Source organism: Rhinopithecus bieti, unplaced genomic scaffold (genome assembly GCF_001698545.2).
Source record: "Rhinopithecus bieti isolate Rb0 unplaced genomic scaffold, ASM169854v2 scaffold_19, whole genome shotgun sequence".
NCBI classification, from domain to species: Eukaryota; Metazoa; Chordata; class Mammalia; order Primates; family Cercopithecidae; genus Rhinopithecus; species Rhinopithecus bieti.
In genome coordinates this window covers 1363378-1386996 of record NW_016803360.1, presented here as the reverse complement: position 1 = coordinate 1386996, position 23619 = coordinate 1363378, and the positions used below count along the sequence as shown (strand labels likewise).

Genomic DNA, 23619 nt, shown 5'->3' with positions numbered 1-23619 from the left:
CCCGTCCCCCTCCCCGCCGCCTTCTCTTTCCTCTTGAAAGTAACCTCTCTTTGGTTACTTCTACCCTATCGTCCCTTGCAATCCCGCCCTCTCCCCTGCCCAGTTCGGTGAGATCAGCTCATGAATATCTCTGCACTTCCTGGGGAGCGTCTGGCCCAGCTTGGTACCTCGCGTGTTAGCCTGCTGAGAGCTGCAGCTCCAGCCCAGCGACGGACCTCCGGGAAGACACCAGCTCTGGGGGCAGCTGAATCTCGACGTTACCGCCATTGTTTGGAGAAATCGAGTGGGTGTGGAACTGCGGCGAGCGAGCCGAAAGTCATGCTCACCCGGAAAGTCGCATACAATAAAATGAAGTTGAACTTCCCTCAGCGCAGAAAAGCACAATAATAAACCCTGAGATCCCCGGAATATCAGAAGGAAAGTGCTGTTGATTTTCTCAACTACTTGGAAACCTCGCCTCTGCTGAGAAGTGAGCAAGTTCTGGATTTCTAAAGGGTTAGGGATGAATGATGGGGTGGGTCAGCGGGCGGACAAAACTTGAGATTAAAAGTGTTGGTCTAAGTCGTGCCAGGGTTGGTTGGGTGGCAATTTTCACCGGGAAAGCCTTGAAGAGATGCAGCATCTTGTCACTTTGTGGGAACCACGTGACAGCAGCCGGATACCTTTGATTGTGGAGCCCAGTTACTGGAACACAAGCTTTCACCTGGGTTAATGCTGTCTGGGGGCTGAGTTTAAACATTGGCTTCTCAGTTCTGGAATTATTCTGCCTGATTAAAAACAAAAATAAGTTTGCATTGGCAATATAAATCAGTTAGATAGCCCATGTTAGTGTCACCCAAGATGATAAACTAGGCCAGACGTTCTAGTATTATTGTGGCTGGGAGAGAAGATGTAGAAAATAAGTTGATGGGCAAATTTCTCCCCTGATGTCTTCTTTGTTCACCTTTATATTTCAAAGTGAGTTGGAAGGAGATGCCAGAAACAGAAAGGGAGGTGGATTAGGAATCCTCTGGTAATATTTCTTTATAAAATGAGGAATTACTGCATGCTAAGTTGTGATGCTAAAAATAGATGTTAACAAGAATTATGCAAGTAAAATAACTGGCAGTAGGGTAACCTCCTTTCTCTATAGGACAAATATTTTTAAAGCAGAAATTTATGCCTAGTCATGCCCCTTTCACTGCTTTAGACAGAAATAATTTTAAGGAAAAGGCAACTAATTGACTAGCTGCCTGGATCCCTAGGGAGAAGAACCCATGAGGCAGTAGCTTGCTGTTTTTCAGATTAAAGAAGCTAGTGATGGATTTATCTTGGAAATATATATCCTGGAAATTGATCTTACCACCATGAGGGAAGATGCACCAGCCTTCTGGGTTCTGTCTCAGAATATGGCTACATAGGAGGGAATGGGCACTTTAAAAAGTACAACTTTGCCTATGATATGCAATGTAAGAAGATGGCTAAGAACGAAAATATTTTCTATCTAGCAATTACACTTAAAACTAAAGTGATTCATAAGGACTACAAAATTGGATGAGCATAGGAAAATTCATCACCAGAAACTTAGGAAACTGCAGAACTGACCATCAACTTTTCCAAATGTATTTTAAAAATTATTTCCCCAAAGGGAAAAGATATGCTTTGGGGTTGCTAATAACTAACCCATATAGACAATTCTTAATGCTGTTGTTTTCTTGAAACTGAGATTGATTTAAAGGCATTCATTATTTATATTTTCTTTTAGTTCTATTACAAAGGAAATTGGGTGAATTTCGCCAAAAACAACGTTGGAGCTGCCTGGGGAAAGTGTCATTTATCCGTAGAAAATTTTCTCTAGGAGCCCTACATCATAATTCTTTTCCTCTAATTGAACTTGGGAATACTAATTAAATGAAAACTTTCTCCACTAAACTAGGCTTTACATATGGATTTGATGGTGAGGAAAGCCAACGTTGTAAAAGCAGAGATTTGACAACTCTAATATATGAACATCTTTTCTTTCTGAAGCCCCTTTTCGACTTTATCTCTTTTCTTTTATATCTCCCTTCCCACAAATTCCTGTCTCACTCTGTACCTCACCCTTTCCAAAGCCTGCTACCATGAGAATGTAAGGTTCAGCTGCTTTCAGATCCGTCATTTTGCTAAGGTGGAGTGAGATGGAGACAGCGCCACCCTGGGCAAAATGAGAATTGACATACCTGCATCCTATTCCTAAAGACAGCCCTGTGTCCTATTCCTAAAGTCAAAGCTTCTACTAAGCGCCATCCAAATCTCATCATTTTCTGAGGGCTGAGATCTCTTGTACAGCAATATCACCCTCTGCTGTGCAACAACGCAGACACGTTGTGTTCTTCTCTCCTTTTGTTTCTGTCCCAGCTTAGGAAGGAAGGTTGGCGGCAGTGAAGAGGGAAGAGGATGATCTAGTAATGGGCTATTCCAAATCGCATCTGGTAGGTTCTTCTTAGCCATGAGTCAGCCACCGACTGGGGGCGCTGCCCCTGCCACAGCAGCAGCTCCTCCCGCCGCAGCAGCCACTGAGGCTCGTCTGCACCCGGAGGGCAGCAGCAGAAAGCAGCAGCGAGCTCAGTCACCCGCTAGACCGAGGGACAATTCGCTGCGACAGACAATCGCGGCCACCAGGTCCCCAGTGGGGGCCGGCACTAAACTCAATTCTGTTCGGCAGCAGCAGCTGCAGCAGCAGCAACAGCAGGGTAACAAGACCGGGAGCCGCACGGGACCGCCCGCCGGCGCCCGAGGAGGCGGAGGCGGGGCCGACAAGGCGACGCCCCTGGCGCCCAAAGGGGCCGCTCCGGGAGCTGTCCAGCCCGTGGCTGGTGCTGAAGCGGCCCCAGCCGCGACCCTGGCCGCTTTGGGCGGCAAGAGGCCCGGACCGCCCGAGGAGCTGCCTCGGGAGCTAGAGTCCGTGCCCTCGAAACTCGGGGAACCCCTTCCGCTAGGAGAAGGGGGAGGAGGGGGCGGGGAAGGAGGAGGAGCCGGCGGCGGCTCGGGGGAAAGGGAGGGGGGCGCTCCCCAGCCGCCGCCGCCCAGGGGCTGGCGAGGGAAAGGCGTACGCGCTCAGCAGAGGGGTGGCAGCGGTGGGGAGGGGGCCTCCCCTTCGCCATCCTCCTCTTCTGCGGGCAAAACCCCAGGACCCGGCAGCAGAAACTCCGGAAGCGGCGTTGCGGGGGGCGGCAGCAGTAGTGGAGGGAGCTACTGGAAGGAAGGATGTCTGCAGTCTGAGCTCATCCAGTTCCATCTCAAGAAGGAGCGGGCAGCAGCGGCGGCGGCCGCGGCTCAGATGCACGCTAAGAACGGCGGCGGCAGCAGTAGCCGCAGCTCCCCGGTCTCTGGTGCCCCTTCCATTTGTGAGACCCTGGCAGTCCCCTCCGCCTCCCCAATGGCGGCGGCGGCGGAGGGCCCCCAGCAGAGCGCAGAGGGCAGTGCGAGCGGCGGGGGCATGCAAGCGGCAGCGCCCCCTTCGTCGCAGCCGCACCCGCAGCAGCTCCAAGAGCAGGAAGAAATGCAGGAGGAGATGGAGAAGCTGCGAGAGGAAAACGAGACTCTGAAGGTGAGGAGGGTGGGGGTACCCGGCTGGGGGATGGGAAGAGTGGGCCTGGGAGGATTAGGGCGTGTCCCGGCGGGGGTGAGAGGCTGCTAACCTGTTAGAGAGCCTTGAAGAGGGAAGAGAATAAGAAAGGAGGGAGGGGGTTTCCTAGGCCTTGTCCAAATTTGAAACTGAATCTGCTCTCAGTAACGCGAGGTTTTCATTTAAATTCTAATCTGGGCCTCCGTTTCTTTAATTATAATGGGTTGTCACACTTTTTCCTGGAGAGAGATAGAGTAAGAGAATGAGAGAGGGCCTAAAGTGGGCCTTTTTCCCCAGTTTCCTCTTCTACACTTAGCTCCTTGTCACTCCTGTCTCGTGGAGAGAGGGCAATTAAAGCTGAGAATTTGGAATTGGAATGGGGTGTGCATGGTGTGTGTCGAAAGGGCTGGAAGCGAGTTTGATTTTGACACGCGGCCTGTCACCGCCTCAGAACGAGATCGATGAGCTGAGAACCGAGATGGATGAGATGAGGGACACTTTCTTCGAGGAGGATGCCTGTCAACTGCAGGAAATGCGCCACGAGTTGGAGAGGGCCAACAAAAACTGCCGGATCCTGCAGTACCGCCTCCGCAAAGCCGAGCGCAAAAGGCTCCGCTACGCCCAGACCGGGGAAATCGACGGGGAGCTGTTGCGCAGCCTGGAGCAGGACCTCAAGGTCTGCGGCGCGGGGGCTCAGTGGCGCGCGGCAGGGGCGGCGGGTGGGGACTTTGGCCAAGGGCTCTTTAGGCTGAGAAGTCTTCATTGGCGACTGGCAAGGAGTCTTAGGGACACAGTTTCGTAGCGCTAACCACGAAATACTAGGGTCTCAGAAGGGAGAGAACTGACAGGTGGCTCTAAAGAGTGCAGAGTGTGTGGAGGGCCTGGCAGCAAACGAGCTAAGTGTGCATTCCTGGGAGCAACGGTGGCTCTCCAAGAGGTGATGAGAAGAAGGCTGCCTTCTGGGCAGAAGCAAGGGCGTGGCAGAGCGCAGGCTCTAGCCTTTGATCTGCCCTAGTCTGTCTACTGAGAGAATACGGGTGGAATCGGGCAGTCAGGAGCCACTAAAAGGACTCCTCTGGGGGAGTTGAAACCCAAAATAGGTAATGCACTAGGGAGATTCTAGAGTTAAGATTTATTTCAGCAAGTGGACACTCCACCTCCTTCTTCCAGGACTACTTCTTTTCTGCACTTGCCACTTAGGTGACTCCCTGAGAAAATAAAAACAAAAAACAAACAAACAAACAAACAAAAAAACCCCAACTAACCAACTTGGAGCCTGTTTGGTGTGAGGTAAATGAAAGAATTTCATTTTTTAAAGTGAAGTCGCTCCTTCAGAATTTCTTCCAGCAGAAAAATCTCAACCTTCAAGTGCATTTTCTAGACAGGTGTCTCCAGTTCAGTCTGACTGTAGGCAGATTCATTGACAATGCAAACTTAATCTCCTTGCACCAAATAAGTATACTGTTCATTGCATTAACTTCATCAAGATTTAAAGACCAAGTGTAATTTTTCTTTGTTTTAAAGAAAGCTATGTGTAAACATTTTATGAAAGACGTATTACTTTTTTCTTTTTTTTTCTTTTCTTTTTTTTTTTTTTTTTTCTTTGAGACGGAGTCTCGCTCTGTCACCCAGGCTGGACTGCAGTGGCCAGATCTCAGCTCACTGCAAGCTCCGCCTCCCGGGTTTTTTACGCCATTCTCCTGCCTCAGCCTCCCGAGTAGCTGGGACTACAGGCGCCCGCCACCTCGCCCGGCTAGTTTTTTGTATTTTTTAGTAGAGACGGGGTTTCACCATGTTAGCCAGGATGGTCTCCATCTCCTGACCTTGTGATCCGCCCGTCTCGGCCTCCCAAAGTGCTGGGATTACAGGCTTGAGCCACCGCGCCCGGCCACTTTTTTCTTAACATTTGTTGAGTGTTTAGTATGTACCAAGCACTGCAGCAAATACTGTTACATACATTATTATTTCATGTAATTCGCAAGGGAAAAAAATCCTACAATATAGGGATTATTAAGTCACCATTTTCCAGCTGCAGAAGCTACACCTTTTAAAGATGTTAAGTGCCCAGGCCTGGAAAACAGCTAATAGGTTCCAGGCTCACTCTCCACTCAGTCCAAAATCACAACCTGTGTCCTAAGCCTCTATACCAGGTTGCTCTACTTTTCTTCCAAACCCTAGAATTTCCAGGATAATCTCAAAATATGAGGCAAAAATGCACAGTCATTCAAAAAGTAATAATCGCAAGGACTAAAATGTTTCCTAACATTAAGCAACTGGAATTCTAGTTATAAGATTGAAATTCAAGCCCAACCCACTACTTGTAAAAGCTTCAATTTTTCATTCTTTAACATAGATTATAATAGAAACATCTACCTTATAGTTTTGTTGAAGTAAAGGAGATTTGTGAAATTTATCTACATGTAATAAAATCCAATACAACATTTGTTACCACAGGGTAGTGCAGAAGTTAAGGGAACAAAATTTCGAGCCAGATTGCTAGGCCTCTTAGCCCCACAGTGTCTACTCGTTAGCTGTGTGACCTTGACCTCTCTGAGACTCAGTTTCCTCATCTACAAAATAGGAGTAATAATAGTACCTATCTCATCGGATTTTTATAGGGTTAAATGATTGATATATGCAAATGGCTTATATGTATAGTTTGTAGAATAATGCCTGGCACATGGTAAGCACTATATAAATATTGGGTTTTAATGCTTTCAATAGGAATACAATTTTAGCCCTTATTATATAGTCATTTATTATATTTTATTGTTACAAACACCTTAATTCAGGTTGCAAAGGATGTATCTGTGAGACTTCATCATGAATTAGAAAATGTGGAAGAAAAGAGAACAACAACAGAAGATGAAAATGAGAAACTGAGGCAACAACTCATAGAAGTTGAAATTGCAAAGCAAGCTTTACAGAATGAACTGGAAAAAATGAAAGAGGTTAGTATTTGATTATTTCATGGTGTACTATGTATTTTTAGCCCATTAGAAAAGAATCCCAAGGACTAATATGACTGTTAAAAAATTTATTTTATGATTGCAGGACAATTTTTTACTCTTTTCCAAATAGTAAAACATACATCATTTCATACCAATAAATGAGTAGCGACAAAAGATTCTGACCTAAACACTGTATCTAACTCGACATGTACAAGCTTTGAGTGATCTCTGTGTTTCATCTCTGTGTCTTCTAAATGTATGTTAATTAAATAAATTCCAGAGCATACTAAATGCAAAGGGTGTCAAGAGTGTCAAGGAATGAGCCTTGTGATAGTTGAGGGAAATAATTAGCCCCATGAGATTACTATTGAGTTCAAAGAACCATGAATTTTTAGGATGGAAAAGACTCTAAGGTCCATTTGATCTAATTCAGTCATTGCTTGAAGTCTGTCTATAGAAAAGCCACCCCTTCCCACAATGTTCTAATGCTTAGAATATCACCAATGACTATCCCTGAAGATATTTCACAGCAGCCAACTGTATCATATCATAGCTCTGTTTAAAGATTTTCCTTTTTTCTTTTTTTACATGAGATATATTTAATTGTAACTTTAGCCAGTTCATCTTAGTTATACCCTTTAGGGTAGGAGAGTCACAGTTCTCCTTCATGTCAGCTATTCAAAGATTCCAAATGTATTTACCATGAGTCTTCTAAAAGAATAGAATCAGGATAAAGAAATGGAGAAGAAAAGAGACAGAAACATCTATCAAGAAATGATTAGCTTTAAGATAAATAGCAATTTAATTAGAATTAAATTATACTTTTCTTTGATAGCTACCTGAACATGTACAATGCAACTTGTGAAAACTACCATTGAGAATTAGCAAATGCACAAGTTGTCTTCTGAAAAATTTCCTTTGCTTGAATAAGCAGAATTCTAAAGAAAATTCTAATCTTTCCACAGACTGAGGTATTGACCCACCTGTCATTGCTGTGCTTATCTCAAAATGGTACAAAAATATATCTACCATGTAGCAGTGAAAATATCAACAGTCTGATTAAGAATATGTGTTAGGACTTTGCAGAATACAGTTTCAGTGGAGTGAACTATTTTTTTGTCATCTGTCTACTTATATTGTCCTGACTTTAAACATTTTTTAACATAACAAAATATTAAAAAAAATTTTTAATGATATGAAATCCTTGGCTACTAGCTAGGAGTTGCTCTGTGCTATAGTAGAAAAATGTTGAGACTGGGAACTGTGTGATCTATTTTCACCAGTAACTGGATGACTTTAAAAGACCTGTAACTTCTACTTGTCTACTTTTATCCAGTTCTACACTGAAAGGTTGTTTTTGATGATTCTCAACATGTTTTTTCTGGTATATAAGACTTTTTCTCATGAAATTCAGAACATTGCCATTTAAGGAATGGCAAAGATTTTTCCGTGAAGTTAAGAGAAGAAATATGAAATTAATACAGATATAAGTATATATTTCTTCAACAATAATGTACAGTTGAAGATATGTCAAAAATTGACTTTCATTTATAGAAAAAAAGTAAAGTAGGTAACTGTATTAGTTCTCTAGGGTAGCTATAACAAAATACCAAAAACTGGGTGGCTTAAACAGCAGAAAAAATGAATTGTCTCACAGTTCTGTAGTCTAGAAGTCCAGAATCAAGACGTTAGTAGGGTTGGTCCTTTCTGAGGGCTGTGAAGACAGGATATGTTCCAGGCCTCCCTCTATGGCTTGTAGATGACCATCTTCATGGTCACATGCCTTTCTCCCTGTAGCTCTCTGTTTCCAGACTCCCCTTTTTTGTAAGAATATCAGTGATATTAGATTAGGGTCCTCCCTAAGAACCTCATTTGACCTGCCTAGGCTCAAGCTATTCTCCCACCTCTGCCTCCCTAAGAGCTGGGATTACAGGCATGAGCCGTTGCACCCAACCCTCATTTTAATTTGATTACCTCTAAATACCCTGTCTCCAAATGAGATTTCATCCTGAGCAACTGGGGGTTAGGACTTCCATATATGAATTTGACAGGGAGGGTAGAAGGAGAGAACAGAATTCAACCCACAGCAGCAACAATCTGATAGCTTCCTGTGAGCAAGCAAAGAGAAAGTTCATCTGTCTCATAGGCGCCATTCCCTGTTCATACATTACTGTGCTCTCTCATATTCCTTGTTTATACAATTTAAAACATTCAAGAACAAACAAACTTTGCTTGATTACCAGAGATAAAAAAGAAATGCCTTGTAATTTGGTGTCATGTGAATGTTTTAAGTGGATACCTAGAAAATTGTACTTAAGAATGGCATAAGAGGTTTCTGATTTTCATTTTACATCTATTAAAGGGGAAAATATGCGTAGATTGTCTATCCATTAGCCAGAACGATGGGACCTCTCCCATCTTAAAATAAAAGCCAAAATAATCTGGCCACCAGGAGGAAAGGGTAGAACTTGGGAATGTCCTCAGGAGATTGTAAAGATGCATTTCCTTGATTCTTTTGCTCACACTCTTCCCGGTGACTATTTCCTTCAGGGCTCTAATTCTGGGTTGGGAAAATGCTATTCCAGCACCAAGCAATGTGGGTATAGAAGTTCATACCAAAGAGGAAATTTAATTCTCCTTAGAGTTATAAAATACCAAATGCCAATGCCTGATTAGGGAATACAACAATAAAAGTAAAAATAATTTAGGAGTATATATGCAGAACATCAGCCTTTAAAGTAATCTTTTATTAAGAAAATGGCATTCATGATTTGAGAAGATGGAAGGTGGTGGGAAACAGAAATTAAAAAAAAAAAAAAACAGAGGAAGGGAGAAAGAGTGGAAGATAAAGATCTGGAGGATACTAAACATAATAAAGGAAAACCAAATAATATTCTTGTAGGAGTGCTCTATAATTACTCATTTGAGGTTGACCTTCATAGTGTTCAGAAAAATGTCAGAAATAGAAAGAGTAGTTTAACAACATGTTTAGAAATCAGAAATGTTCCATTCAGATAAGATTTTTGCAATGGTAATTTTATAATGCTCTAAGAAGATAAATACTAAAACTGAGCTGCAATTATAACTGGCTTACTCTGTAGATAAGGGTTGTAAGTTTCTACTTGGATGACTTGCAACAACTTCAGTTTACCATCTGCTTCACTGGTTGTAAAATGAAAACATATTCAAGCCCTTGGTGAGTGTTAACCAACTTGGTTAATTTGGTCAGAGATGAATTGTCATCCCTTCATGTCATTCTTTTAAAGGAGAAAAGTAGAACCAGGCCAAGCTCTCCATTAAGAGAAAAGACAATAGTTATAGAGTAAAATCATAAAATATTAAGTGGAATATACTTGAGAGAAGCAATCCTCCAATTCCAAGATTTTAGATCTTTATATGGAGTCATATAGATGTTGAACAGCACCACTGGGACCAATAGACCATCTACTAGAGTTTAGAACTGTTTACTAAAAATTTAACTAGCTTCAAAGGTATTGACCAATTGCTCTCAGGATTGGTGGCTGCACAAGGTCCTGTGCAACTCCTTACATCTATCTGCCTATCTTCTCCCCCTGAGAGGATGGAGTAGGCACCTGGGAGTAAGAAGAATTGAGTAGAGGCAGAATGGAGGTAATTAGCGGCATCTGTTGCATCTCATTGCTTGTATTGAAATAGCTGGTGTTTGACCAACTACAAATAGGAGGGACCTCTTCAAATGCTGCCTTTGAATCTCAACAGCATTTTCATCCCAATTATAAAACATTGATTGCTACCAGCAGTATGCTTTCTTACTGTAGAAGAATGCCTTTACCTTTCTGTAACCTGTAGAAAATGGTAATCTATCTTTCAACATTGGAAATGATCAAAGAGACAGAGGTTTTTGTTAAAGTTATGTCATGTAAACAACAAGTAGCTCTTCGAATGCCAGAATGGGTTCATGTGCAAATAGGATAAAGTGAGGTTGTGAAGGAGGCTTTAGACAATGCATTCTCTGTGAGAGGTGAGTTTTTGCTCCAGTTAAATTGAGGATCACTGTCTGTCATGAGGTTCTGCTGCTGTAGCAATGAACTTTATTTTCAAAGCTTTGAAGCTCCTTGTAATCATCAACAGAAGAAGGGTCATGTTGTGTCACTTTTAAGGCCTGCTGCTTGGTGAAGTGTTGATAACAGATATTTGAGCAAAGAATCACCAACAGAGGAGCAAAGAAAAGAAAGAGTAAGATGATGATGATGAGAACCGTTTATCAGATCTTTTTTCTTTTCAGAATCTGTACTCCTTATATTGTCTCATACCTCACCCATATACAAGATTCTTAAAAGAAAATAATTTTCTTAACTTTTCTCAGTCTGTGCTCCAGAAGGTTCTTAACTGGCCTACTGAAATAGCACCATCTATCTTGGACTTTAATATTTTGTGCACTTGGTATAATAGATCTTATCTATTACAATGAACTTTCATTCTAGAACACAAAAGTAATTAGTACTATAAATTTAACAGCATCTCTGATTTTTTGTTTTTTAGAGTCCCTTGAGAGTATATCTGTATATCCAGATTATCTTTACAAATGGAAAACTTTAATAGGCAAATTCTGTACTACATGTTTATAATTACCTATTTATTTTCTTATATAAAATAAAGAACTGATCATAACCACACTTGGTTCTAATAGGGCATGTTTTCCTGAATAATAAAATGTGAAAAAGAAATGTTGAATGATAAATCAGTGAAGAAGCAGTTCAAGAGACAGTTTAATGGGGCGTTTCTTGCAAATATTTTCCCCTGGTTCTGGTAGTTTACTTAACATTTTAAAATAAAACATTAGTCATGGATATTTTAAAATGAAATGGCCATACATATATTTAGATGCATCAATTAAAATTATTATTTTAGTCATATCTTCTCAGAGCCAATAGTTTGTTGAATAACATGGGCAGGAATAAGAGACTAAATTAAAAACAAGGAAGAGTGTGTCAGGTAAGCATAGAAAAGCTTGTCTTCCAGGAAGTTGCCATGTGTTATGAATGCATTTTAAAGATGTATTTATGTAGGCATTATAAATTTTATTGGATTTTTAAATGAAATTAGATATACAGATCCATGTACTCTGAAGTGATCTTTAATATTCAGTCACATGTAAATGACTCTTTTACCCAGATGCCAAGCCCCCATCAGAAGCAAAGTAGTACACAGATCAGAAATTGGTGGATTATTTTTGTGCGATATAATGAACTTTTATCATAAACTTCAAATTTCTTATTTACATAAAAATACAGGACAGCATGACACACCCCCACATTGTTGATCAGATTGCAGTTCCTTTGTCAGCTGAAATTTTGCACTTCATATTATTGAAACTGTAAAGTGCTGAACAAATACAGGCTTTTACCTGATTAAGCATCTCCTATTGAGTACATTTCCAGCTTGCATCTAAAATATCTATTGATTTGGATGTTTGCAATGTAATGGGCTTTCTAAAAAAATTGTTTAATACATGTATATTTAAATTTTTGTTGCTTTTGCTGATGAAGCATATTAATAAGAGTTAAGTCTCCAACCCTGAACTCTTAGAGGCCAGTTTAACTTGGTCCAAGGGCTCAAGGCTGAACTTTGAGTGACTCACCTCTGTGAGATTAGCGATTTATCCATGTTAAGTATCTCCATGGAAGTATATTACTTATATAGTTACTGAAGTGTTGTTTATTTCTCTGACTTCTATATCCAACCTACCTTAAAAGAGGATTTGAGGCCGGGCATGGTGGCTCACGCCTGTAATCCCAGTACTTTGGGAGGCCGAGGCAGGCGGATTACGAAGTCAGGAGATCGAGACCATCCTGGCTAACACGGTGAAACCCCATCTCTACTAAAAATACAAAAACTTAGCCAGGCATGGTGGCGGATGCCTGTAGTCCCAGCTACTCAGGAGGCTGAGGTAGGAGAATGGTATGAACCCGGGAGGCGGAGCTTGCAGTGAGCTGAGATTGTGCCACTGCACTCCAGCCTGGGGGACAGAACGAGACTCCATCTCAAAAAATAAAATAAAATAAAATAAAATAAAATAAAATAAAATAAAATAAAGTAAAATAAAGGCGGGGAGTGGGGAATTTGAAATGGTTCACAATAAAGCCATAAAACTATTGAAATAAGGGTTTTCAAATTAGGTTAAAATGCTGGAAAGATGAAGAAAAACTTAATCCAAGGGATGTACATTGTTATGAAACAGCTCTGAGTTTAGTATCACTCAAGCCTGGGGACCAAATACTGAAAGAAGTCATTTCCTAGCTGTGACCAGATATAGAAGCAACACTGAGTTTTATGTGAGGCCTCTGGTGCAATCATGAAGAAAATCAATATAGTACAACAAAATGTTGCAGTTATACACAGACTTTACGTGCAACCATCATGGATAAATGAACCTTCTAAATACTTGACAGGTCTTTTCTATAGAATTAACAAATTATGAGTTAAAATTTTACAGAAAAGAAAATAGTCAGTTTTTCATTAGCCATGAATTTGAGTGTGACTGTTAGAAAGTACACATATCATGGAGTCTAGAAACTAGCTTAGAGACCTCATCTGTCATTCCCTATGACCTTGAAGAAACAACTTAAAATTTATAGGCCTCAGTTTTTAATATGTAAATGCAGAAATTAAACTGAGTGCTCTCGAAGCTTCCTATAAATATACCATTTTCTACTTTGTCAGTTATCCATCTCTGTTCTCCCTGAACGTTTCATAGTCAGCTATAAAATTCATTTTCATTACTATTATTTAAATACTATAATTATTTTTTTCATATAGTCAGTCAACAGCTATTTTTTTAATGCCTGGTGTAGTGTGGCCATGTAGATAACACAGAGGATATAAAGATATAGATGGCAAAGTGTTGCATTAAACTCCAAGTTTGCACCCACTGAAGGTCCCTACTGAAAGTTTTTTTTTCCAGATAACACATTTTTTAATTGAAAAAAGTGGACATTTGAGGAACATGTGTCTTTTTTTTAACTTTTAAGTTTAGGGGTACAAATGCAAGTTTGTTACATAGGTAAACTTGTGCCATGGGGGTTTGTTGTACAGATTATTTCATCATGCAGGTATTAAGCCTAGTGCCTATTAGTTATTTTTCCTGATCCTCTGCCTCCTCCCACCCTCCATCCTCTGAAAAGCCCCAATGAGTGTTGTTCTCCTCCATGTGTCCAGGTATTCTCATCATCTAGTGCTACTTGTAAGTGAGAACATGCAGTATTTGGTTTTCTGTTCCTGCGTTAGTTTGCTAAGGATAACGGCCTCCGGCTCCATTCATGTCCCTGCAAAGGACGTGATCTGTTTTTTTTTTTTTTTATGGCTGCATAGTATTCCATGGTATATATGTACCACATTTTCTTTATCCAGTCTATAATTGATAGGCATTTAGGTTGATTCCATTTTTTAACACAGGAAGTAAGACACACAGTTATCTCTCTGTTGCTACTCAGCATTCAGGGCCTGTGCTAGTGCTGTAGAAATTACAACTGAAGATGTGATATGTGGGAATGAGTACAAGTTGAACCTCTCTAATAATCTAGCCATGCCTTTTGATGTGGCCTTGGCTCTACACTCTAGGAAGCTATAAAGACCATGTGGTAACCAAAGAATTCATCATCTATTCCAGTAAATAAACCAATGTGTTGAATGATGGCCCCTAAACATTCTAATTTCTGCAGAAAGTCTTGAGGTGGGGTTTTTAACCATACGATTCTTAGGATGAAATCTGCCCATGCTTCCTGCCCCTGGAAGGCTGCCAGGCTCTCACCACAGAATGTGGCCGTTAACCAGCGCTGATCCTCAGCTAAACATCCAAATGTTTGTATTTTGTTATTATTGAAATTTATTTTTATTCCCTATAACTTCTCTGATGTTTTTTGAAGATGCAAGTCTTTATGTTTTCAAGAGCATAATAAAAAAATTTTTTGAGATTACTTGGCCTTTGTATGTGTGACAGACATCAACCTCATGCAGAAAAGACATCAATTAAACAACCTCAATCCCTTCCTTAAGAGATTCTCAGGGCACAGTTGTAACTTAAATAGTCCATGTGGTGCATTCAGGCTTTGGGGCAGTAATAAACAACACTATTCTCCACCACTGCCCTCTACCGTGGCCACCCTTGGCTGCCTGTGAATGACATTGCTCCCACTAGTGGCAGAAATAACATCTTATTTGTGTCTCAGCCTTTTACAAAAAAATAAAAACATATAAACTTGGATCTGACTTTCACTTAGCAACTATTTATGAAGCATATATATAATGTGTATAAGGAATAACAGATAATGTCACCAGGTGGGTAGTCCTTGCCCACAAGTTAATTATTTTCTAATAGGAAAGACAGCTAAAGTACTTCGACTATAGCTGCACATATACATTACTGTACCAAATACTTCTCATGAAGTCTGCACAAGACCAACCAGACTGTGAGTTCTAAGAGGACAAGAGCCCCTCTTGCATTGGTCACTGTGTCACCGTCAGCATCTAGTTCAGTTCCCAGCATATAGGCAATGAGACCACCTTCTTCCGTAATATTACAATAATTATTTCTTACTTGATTTGTGTATAACTTTTTTCCTGCATTTGACTGTAAACTCCTTGAGACTAAAGACTGAGTCCATGTTATTAATTGTGTCTATAACAACCAAAAGAGAACAGGGCACAAAGTTGATAAACAATAAGTAATTTTGAAAAGAGAATAAATGGTAATTAAGCAAGGTGTTCATGCCTGATTTTGCAGAAAGAAAGAAAAAAAAAAGGTGGCTGTGAACCAGGGCTGTTTCCATGGTGCTTAGTGCAATCCAAACATGATGAAAAGGAAGTGGATGGGTAACTCCAGCCTCACCCCACTTCCAGAAGTAGAAGTCTCCCAAGACCTTACTACCTTCTAGAAACTTCTAGCACTCACTTTGCATCTCTCAGATTCCATTTATCCCCCAGAAACAGCAGGTCTTCCCTGAAACAAGGTACCATTGGATTCTTGAGAAAGGGAATGAGGACGGGAACCCAAGAACAAGAAGATGACTCTGACATCTTGGGCATCAGCTCTGCAGTTTAACTTCTTTGTGCTTTGGTGAAAAAATGTAAAATGCGGGTTTAAGGAATGAGAGAAGACTGCAGATCCTGTCACTCCCAAAGACTATCCGTTGGAATTTGCTTTATATCTTCAATGTCTGAGACAATTGATTTAGCAGCTAATTTGGCTGGAGAGATATGGAAAATTACCCCAGGGCTGCAGTGGTTCAGTAGCCACCAGTGTTGAGTGCTAATTACATGCCAGTGGCTGAACTAGATAGTTTATGTATAATTATGTTGCTAATAGCCTCATTTTAGAGATGAAGACTCCAAGGCTCAGAGAGGTTAATGTCACCAGTAAGTAGGCCAGGCCCACACCTAAGTCTGTCTGCGTCCAATGCGTGGTCTCCAGTAGTCAGTGCTGCGTGGCCTCACTGCAAGGACTCAGGCTACCCCTCCACTGCCACTTTCATATTCTTCCTGACCCACAAATAACATACCCTCTTTAGGGAACCTCAATACTCCTAGAATCTATAATCCTCTATAATACTCTAGGGTCTATCAGAGAATGTTTTGATTAAACACTGAGAGAAGGCTTCCAAGGTGGCTGTAGGGAAAATTCTATTTTATCTCACAGAAAAGGAATCTTTGGAGAAAAAACTAGAAACATAGGGCTAGAAAAATGTTTTCAGGTCTGTCAATTCTATCTCACTTTCTACAAATGTAATAGCTATGTTACTTCAGAGAAGCCATGTAATAGCTGACTCTCAATTTAATCACCTTTTAAAGGAAAATAAATATTTTTCCTATCAAGTCTATTCACAAGGGTAACATGAGATAACATATGTGAAGGTGCTTTATAAATTGAATAGTACCATATCAGATGTTATTGATATTATTATCACTTAGCTGTAGGTTGGCTGATTAAGAAAATTCCTAGAAAGAATTTTGAAGTCTATCAGAATAAAATTTTGGAGCTATCTAGGACCCCATTTTTTTCTACAGAACTTTGAAATGCTTTTGCTTTCCATTTTTTCATGAATGTCTATTAGTCTCTGAAATTCTCCTTTAAAATCTCACTTCATTATAAAGCCATGCTAACTTCTTCCATCTGATCCATTGCCTCTTCCACTAGGCCTGTATTTAGTCCTTACTGCTTCATGATCCATTTGCAACTGTTTTGATGGACAGGGAGATAATCTGGCTGCATTACCTGCCACTGCATTCATCAACAGGGCAACAGGGCTGACTATGTTGATTTGTCCTATTAAATGGCTCTCTCTTACCGTACTGCTAGATAAATATGCTTCCTGAAAAGAAGCAGAGTAGCAGAGAAAGAAGAACTGTTCTTTGATCAAAAGTGGTCAAGCACAAGATAATTTAGATTGCATTGTAGTTTTTATTGACTCCACAGCTAAATTTAATGTTCTCTGAATTTAAGAACTATATTTCTATTTAATTCAAATACACACACAGTGATACGTATAAAATTATCAATAAAAGTTTGAGCAAGAGAAGAGCTTTAGAAAGATAAGATTACTGTCATAGGAGCTCATCTTTAGCTTCTTAAATTATAATTTACTCAGTTATTTTGTTTTCAAATACTTGTGGTATTATTTTTGAGTAAATATAATGTGCAATTTTGCTGTATATTGGAAAGTATTTTCCAAATTAAAATTTCAGTTATATGTTGAAGACCTTAGACTTGACTGAATTTGAATGGAAATACAATTATTTATTTGATGCTTCTGTCCTAATTCCATTTTTACATTTCAGGGTCAGTTAAATTGATCTTCATCCAAATGGTAAATGACATTTGAAGTTGTCATTTAGCCTTTCCTGACATTTTCTATTTTATACTTACATATTTCACTTAATTGGAGCATTTATATTCAGCATGATTCAACTTAGAAGCACTTAAAATTAAAAATTCGGAGTATTTTACATTGATCTGCTGGCTAGCTCAGTTTTTAAGTTTGTGTAGCCAATTAATCATGGGGGTAAGTGGTTAATACAATTAACTGTTAATTTTCTCTTTCCTTCACAAAGTGAGAGTTTCTTACCATTACATTACCCAAGAACCTTGAATAATAGTAGAAATAACTAGACCAATTGCTTACTTATTCAGGTATATAATGACCAACTAATACATTAGTATGTGGTTGTATCCACTGCCTCTTTGCATATGAAGAAAAGAAAAATTTTCATAGAACTTTATCAAGTGATCCATTTGTGTGTATTTAGGAATATCTGTTATATGGAAAGTATTATCCATCAAGGATAAAATATAGCTATTGGGTTTATTCATTTAGTGGTATGGCTAAGTTTAAATTAGAATAATTGTGTTCTAGAGTCATTCTGAAAGTAGTTATCCTATTTTTAATTCTACTAGTGTTAATTATATTCTGTAATACATATACAATTCTCAATTTTCCCAACTGTTAAAATCAAAAATGAAACTTAAAAAATTATTGCCTGGGAGCAGTGGCTCATGCTTGTAATCCCAACACTTTGGGAAGCCAAGGTGGGCAGATCACGAGGTCAGGAGATCGAGACCATTCTGGCTAACACGGTGAAACCCTGTCTCTACTAAAAATACAAAAGAATTAGCCAGGTGTGATGGCATGCGCCTGTAATCCCAGCTACTTGGGAGGCTGAGGCAGGAGAATTTCTTGAGCCCAGGAGGTGGAGGTTGCAGTGAGCCAAGATTGCACCACTGCACTCCGGGCTGGCGACAGAGTGAGACTTCGTCTCAAAAGAAAAAAAAAAAGAAATCTTTCAGTTAGTTTAACTCCTTACACTACAACCTGTTCATTGTTAATTTAATGTGAGATTATAGACAAAATTATTAATACTAAATGTTTCATTGTTATAGTATATACTTTCCATTTTAAAGCCTGTGGGAAGGTAAAAGGTGGGAGAAGGGAGAGGATCAGGAGAAATAATTAATGGGCACTAGGCTTAATACCTGGGTGATAAAATAATCTTTACAACAAACCCCCATGACACAAGTTTACCTATGTAACAAACCTGCATATGTACAACTGAACTTAAAACAAAAGTTAAAAAAATTTTTTAAAAAATTACAGGTATTCAAACAATTCAATGCTATCAATTATTTTAAACCACAACTTCTACAATTCTGAGATCATAGTTTTAAATAATCTTTCATTGATTAGATAATACTTGACATTATTTTTCAGGAGAAAAGCTTATAAATATTTTCTGAACTTTTGCACTTTTGAAAATAGCCTTTGGTTGATTTCACACAGGAATGGCAGAATAAAATAATTGAGTCAAAAAAATCTGTCTTATTTTATATTAGCCGTGGCATTCATTTTGCAATGGAGAAGTATGAGATCAGGCTGACTTGTATTCCTTTGTAGGTCAGATTATTTTCTCTCTATGTATTTATGGATATTTTTCTTCATCATTTATATTAATCTGAGTTCCCCAGTGGGAAACAGGATTCACCCAAGATGGTTCAAATGAAAAGAGATTGTTACAGCGGTGTGGGCAGGATTATGGGAACAAACCAGGGCTGGCAAGGCATTCAGAAAAAACTTGCTGCTCTTGGAAACCATCACCACCCTGAGAAATGAAGACATAGCTAAGGAAATAGTATTGTAGAGGCCAGTGGAGTAGGGTCCTCCCAGTGGGATCTGTCGCCTGAAGGGGACTTAGCTGCTGCCTAAAAATGTGGTGTTATAAAAGAAAGGAAGTGAGGAGAAATACTCTGAACCATCTCTTCTCCCACCTTCCATCCCTCAGCGTGCCTGCCAGTGCCTTCTATTGGCCAAACCCAAGGAGGAGTTAACTGGTGGGGAGAAAGCCTGGGTAAAGTTTGCAGAAGTCAGCCTCCTGGAGCACAGAGCAGGGCAGAGAAGGAGCGAGCATGAATCTTAGTAGCTAAAGAAGAATACCCAGTTCAGAAATACCACCTGGGCATATCTAAGTGATGGTCTTTGTTTATAACATGTCCGGAACATACAGAAAATTAACACTTGTTTATTCATTATTTCAGAAAAGCTTTCTTGTATTATAGATTTGATAATCGTGCTCTATTTTTTCTTCGTAGCATTTTCTTCGCTTTGTATTCCTTACTACCTTCTCATCCTTTCATTTTTTAGTCCTTTTCCTCTGTGGTCTTAGATAATTTTCAAGTTTGTTTTCAATATTATTGAATCAATTTTCTGCTATGTCAGTTGTGCTCCTTAAAGATGTCAGTGCAAAATTTCATTCTTGTGTTGAATTTTAGTGACCTTTTTGAGTTTTCTTATTCCTGACACCTTCCTAGTCTTTAGAGCTTAATCTCCTCTTACAACTTTCTTGTTAGTTCATAGAGGCCATCTTTGCTATCTTTTTAAGAATACAATATTTTATAAAACTATCTTCTGTTTCTCATAGCAAATAGTTTTCAGAAATATTTGGGAGCTCTTTTTCTTTTTTTAGCTGACTTTTTAAGTCATCCTGATGCATTTTACTTTTACAGCTTTGAAGTTTGATTTACATACCATAAATTCACTTAATTGTACAATTTAATGGTTTTTTAGTACATATGCAGAGTTATGCAACCATCACCATAACCCAAATTTAGGACATTTCCATCACTTCGTAAAGATCTTTCGTGTCCAATTGTAGTCACCTTCTGTTCTTAGCTCTAACCCCAATCAGCTACTAATCTATTTTTGGAATCTATAGCTTTTGTTTTCTGAATATCTCATATAATTACAATCATAAAATATGTCACATTTTGTATCTGGCTTCTTTCACCTAGACCAGTGTTTTTGAGGTTCATCCCTGTAGCGTGTATCAGTAATTCATTTCTTTTTATTTCCAAGTAATATTCAATTGTATATATATACCACATGTTGTTTATTCATTCAGCAGCTTTTGGACATTGGATACTTTCTAATTTTATAAATAATGCTGTTATAAACATACACTTGCAAGTTTTTGTGTGGATATATGTTTCCATTTCTATTGGGTAGATAGCTAAGATTAGAATTTGGGGGTCATATGGTGAATTTGTGTTTGACTTTTTAAAGAAACTGCCAACTGTTTTCCAAAGGGGTTGCATCATTTTACATTCCCACCAGCAATGGATGAGGGTTCCAATTTATCCACACCCTTGTAAATACTGATTATATATCTTTTTTATTATTATTATTATTAGTCTACTTGGTATCAAATGATACATCATTGTGGTTTTAATTTGTTTCCCTAATGATATTGCATATCTTTTCATCTGCTTATTGTGCACTCATATTTCTTATTTTGTGCAATGTGTATTCACAGTGTTTGGCCCATATTTAATTGGGTTGTCTGCTTATTTTTGAGTTCCAATTTAAGCTCCATCTGTATTTTGGATATAAGTCTTTTATCAGGTACATGATTTGAAAATGTTGTCTTCCTAGGCTTGTCTTTTTACTTTCTTAATAGTGTCTTTTGAAGTGCAAAAGTTTTCAATTTTGATGAAGTTCAATTTATATATTTTTTGTTTTATCACTTATGCTTTTGGTGTCACATCTAAGATATCTTTGCCTAACCTACAGGAAAATTCACTTCAATGTTTTTTTCCTAAGACTTTTGTGGATTTAGCTCTTACTTTCAGATCTACAATCCAAATTGAGTCATTTTCATGTATAGAGTGAGTTGGGGATCTAAATTCATCCTTTGCATGTGGATCTCGAATTGCCCCAGCACCGTTTGTCAGAAAGACTATCCTTTCCTCTTTGAATTGTTTTTTCCTCTTTTTCTTTCTCTTAGAAAATATCATCATTGAATGTCAAACACTCTTTATAGATTCAATGTTGGCATTATATACTCACTATGTGACTTTTTTTCTTAGTCCTTCTCACTATTCACTTGCTATTAGTTGTCCCTTCTCAGAGCCAAAGGTATAGAACAGCTTGATGTGCACAATTCCAGCTCAATTACTGATGATTGTAAACATTCAGCTAGTTCTGGCCTGTTTGAAGTAGGAAAGGCTGCTACTGCAGCACTCAGGTACACTGACTCTGAGGAAGACATATCTTAGAAATATTTGAAACAGTTTGTAGTTGTTCTTTACCTACCTTTAATATATGAAAAACAATAAACCTCAACATGGGTGCTCCCAAGCCTTTTCTACCTACGTTTCTTCCCTTGAATGTTTGGATAAGGAAAGAATATATCTCATGATTCATTGCACAGCTAGTCACCTAGCTTTTTTTCCTTGCCTAATTCCTACTTGTTTGAATATTTAACCACCAGAGAGCTACAGTATTGTCTGTGCAATACTTATTTATGTATTGGGGAAAATAGGATTGGGATGCAGACGTTTTAGCTGCCTGATTTTTTAAATAACTTTGTTGAATCATATTTTACATATAATATAATTAATCCATTCCAATGGTACAATTCAGTGATTTTGTAGTAAACTTCCAAGTTGTGCAACAATGACCAGAAATCAGTTTTAGTACATTTTCATTACCATAGTGGTAAGATTCTTCATGCCCATTTACTGTTAATTCCTATTTCTTCCTTCCCTTTGACTACCTCCAGGCAATTACTAATCTACTTCTTGTATCTATGAGTTTACCTTTTCTAGACATTTCATATAATGTCTAGAATTACACTGTATGTGGTCTCTTAGGTTTGGCTTCTTTTACTTAATATACTGTTTTTCAAGTTCATCTGTGTCATATCATGTATCAGTAGTTCATTCCTTTTGTAAATTGCCCAATAATATTCCACTGGACAGATATCATATTTTATCTATTCATTCACCAGTAGATGGAATTTTGGGTTGTTTCCAACTTTTGGTTATTATGAACAATGCTGCTAGGAATAGTACTGTGCAAGTCCTTTATGGATATACGTTTTTATTTCTCTTGGGTATGTACCTAAGATTAGAATTGCTGGGTTATATAGCAAATTTACATTTAACCTTTTAAGAAACAGGATGTCTAGCTTTTATTGGTATGCATGGCCAATCCTTCTATTTCAGACATTGAAGGCTATATATTAGATGGCTTATATTTCTCGTTTGAATTCCACTGATGTTATTGTTAAAAGAAAATTTTCTCAGATTCTGGTTAATGCTTGATTGCCACCTTAGTTTTTGATATTACTGTGTTTGCATTTTTGTCTTTGCCTTCAGATATATTTTAATCAGAAGTAAATGATAGCTTCATAGTATATTAACTCAGAATTCTGTCAATTTGAGTAACAATATGAATGGGGTAAATTTTCTTTAAAAAATAATACTTTAGGAAATAAGTCTGATTCATCTTTGGTTACTTTCCTTAACTTCATTAATATGTGGAATACTTTATTCCTATGGCAGTGATATCTCATGCTCTTGTGTACATGCATTTATTTCCCCCAGGTACTTATTTATTATGTATTAAGGCACTACTATATGTGTAGTTCTTAAGTTGCTCTCATGTCTAAAAAAGATGTATGTGCATGTATGTGTATTCTTTAGCATTATATCAAGAGACTAAAGAATTTCCTTAGCCTAGAATATGGTACTTATTTTTGTTCAAGTTAAATTTTCAGAAACTTAGTGATTGTCCATTTATTCTAAAATAACTTAGAAATGAGCTGACTGACTTGAACACATACCAGTACAATTCCAGAGGATATCAAGATGCCTGTTAACATGAAGTAAAATCAAATTATAACTTATTTCAGTGGGCATGTCTTCTAATATTTGTGATACATTTCAAAATTACCTGTTTGGTATATGGATAGAGGTGTCAGAGATTCTGATTGCCCTTTTGTTTTAGAATTTGCTAAGCAGTTTTTAAAGTGCGCTGAAATTCTTTTCAGAACCTAAAACACATACATATATACACATTCACAGACACATATATGCTTCAGCATACATATATGATTTTCACATGCAGACACATGCCCATAGACAGGCACAGACACTCATGCACATTTTCTCTATGAATGTACACATAAGCAAACACACTCCATGGATGTGTTACTTGCTTTTCAAAGATGGGCTTTGTTCTTTGCCCTTTTAAATGTACTCTCAATTTTAAAATAAAG

General features: G+C 38.7%; 1 protein-coding gene across 1 annotated transcript in view; it reads left to right on the top strand.

The window, feature by feature from the left end:
• The first annotated feature begins 46 nt into the window (after positions 1 to 46).
• The window catches only part of MTCL3 (MTCL family member 3), a 50229-nt gene continuing 26656 nt past the window's right edge, over positions 47 to 23619 (top strand). Inside the window, exons 1-4 of the mRNA XM_017879641.1 lie at positions 47 to 469; positions 2377 to 3568; positions 4038 to 4262; positions 6379 to 6537. Coding sequence (XP_017735130.1) covers positions 2468 to 3568; positions 4038 to 4262; positions 6379 to 6537 — 1485 coding nt within the window. The 5' untranslated portion in view covers positions 47 to 469; positions 2377 to 2467. The remainder of the gene's footprint in view (positions 470 to 2376; positions 3569 to 4037; positions 4263 to 6378; positions 6538 to 23619) is intronic.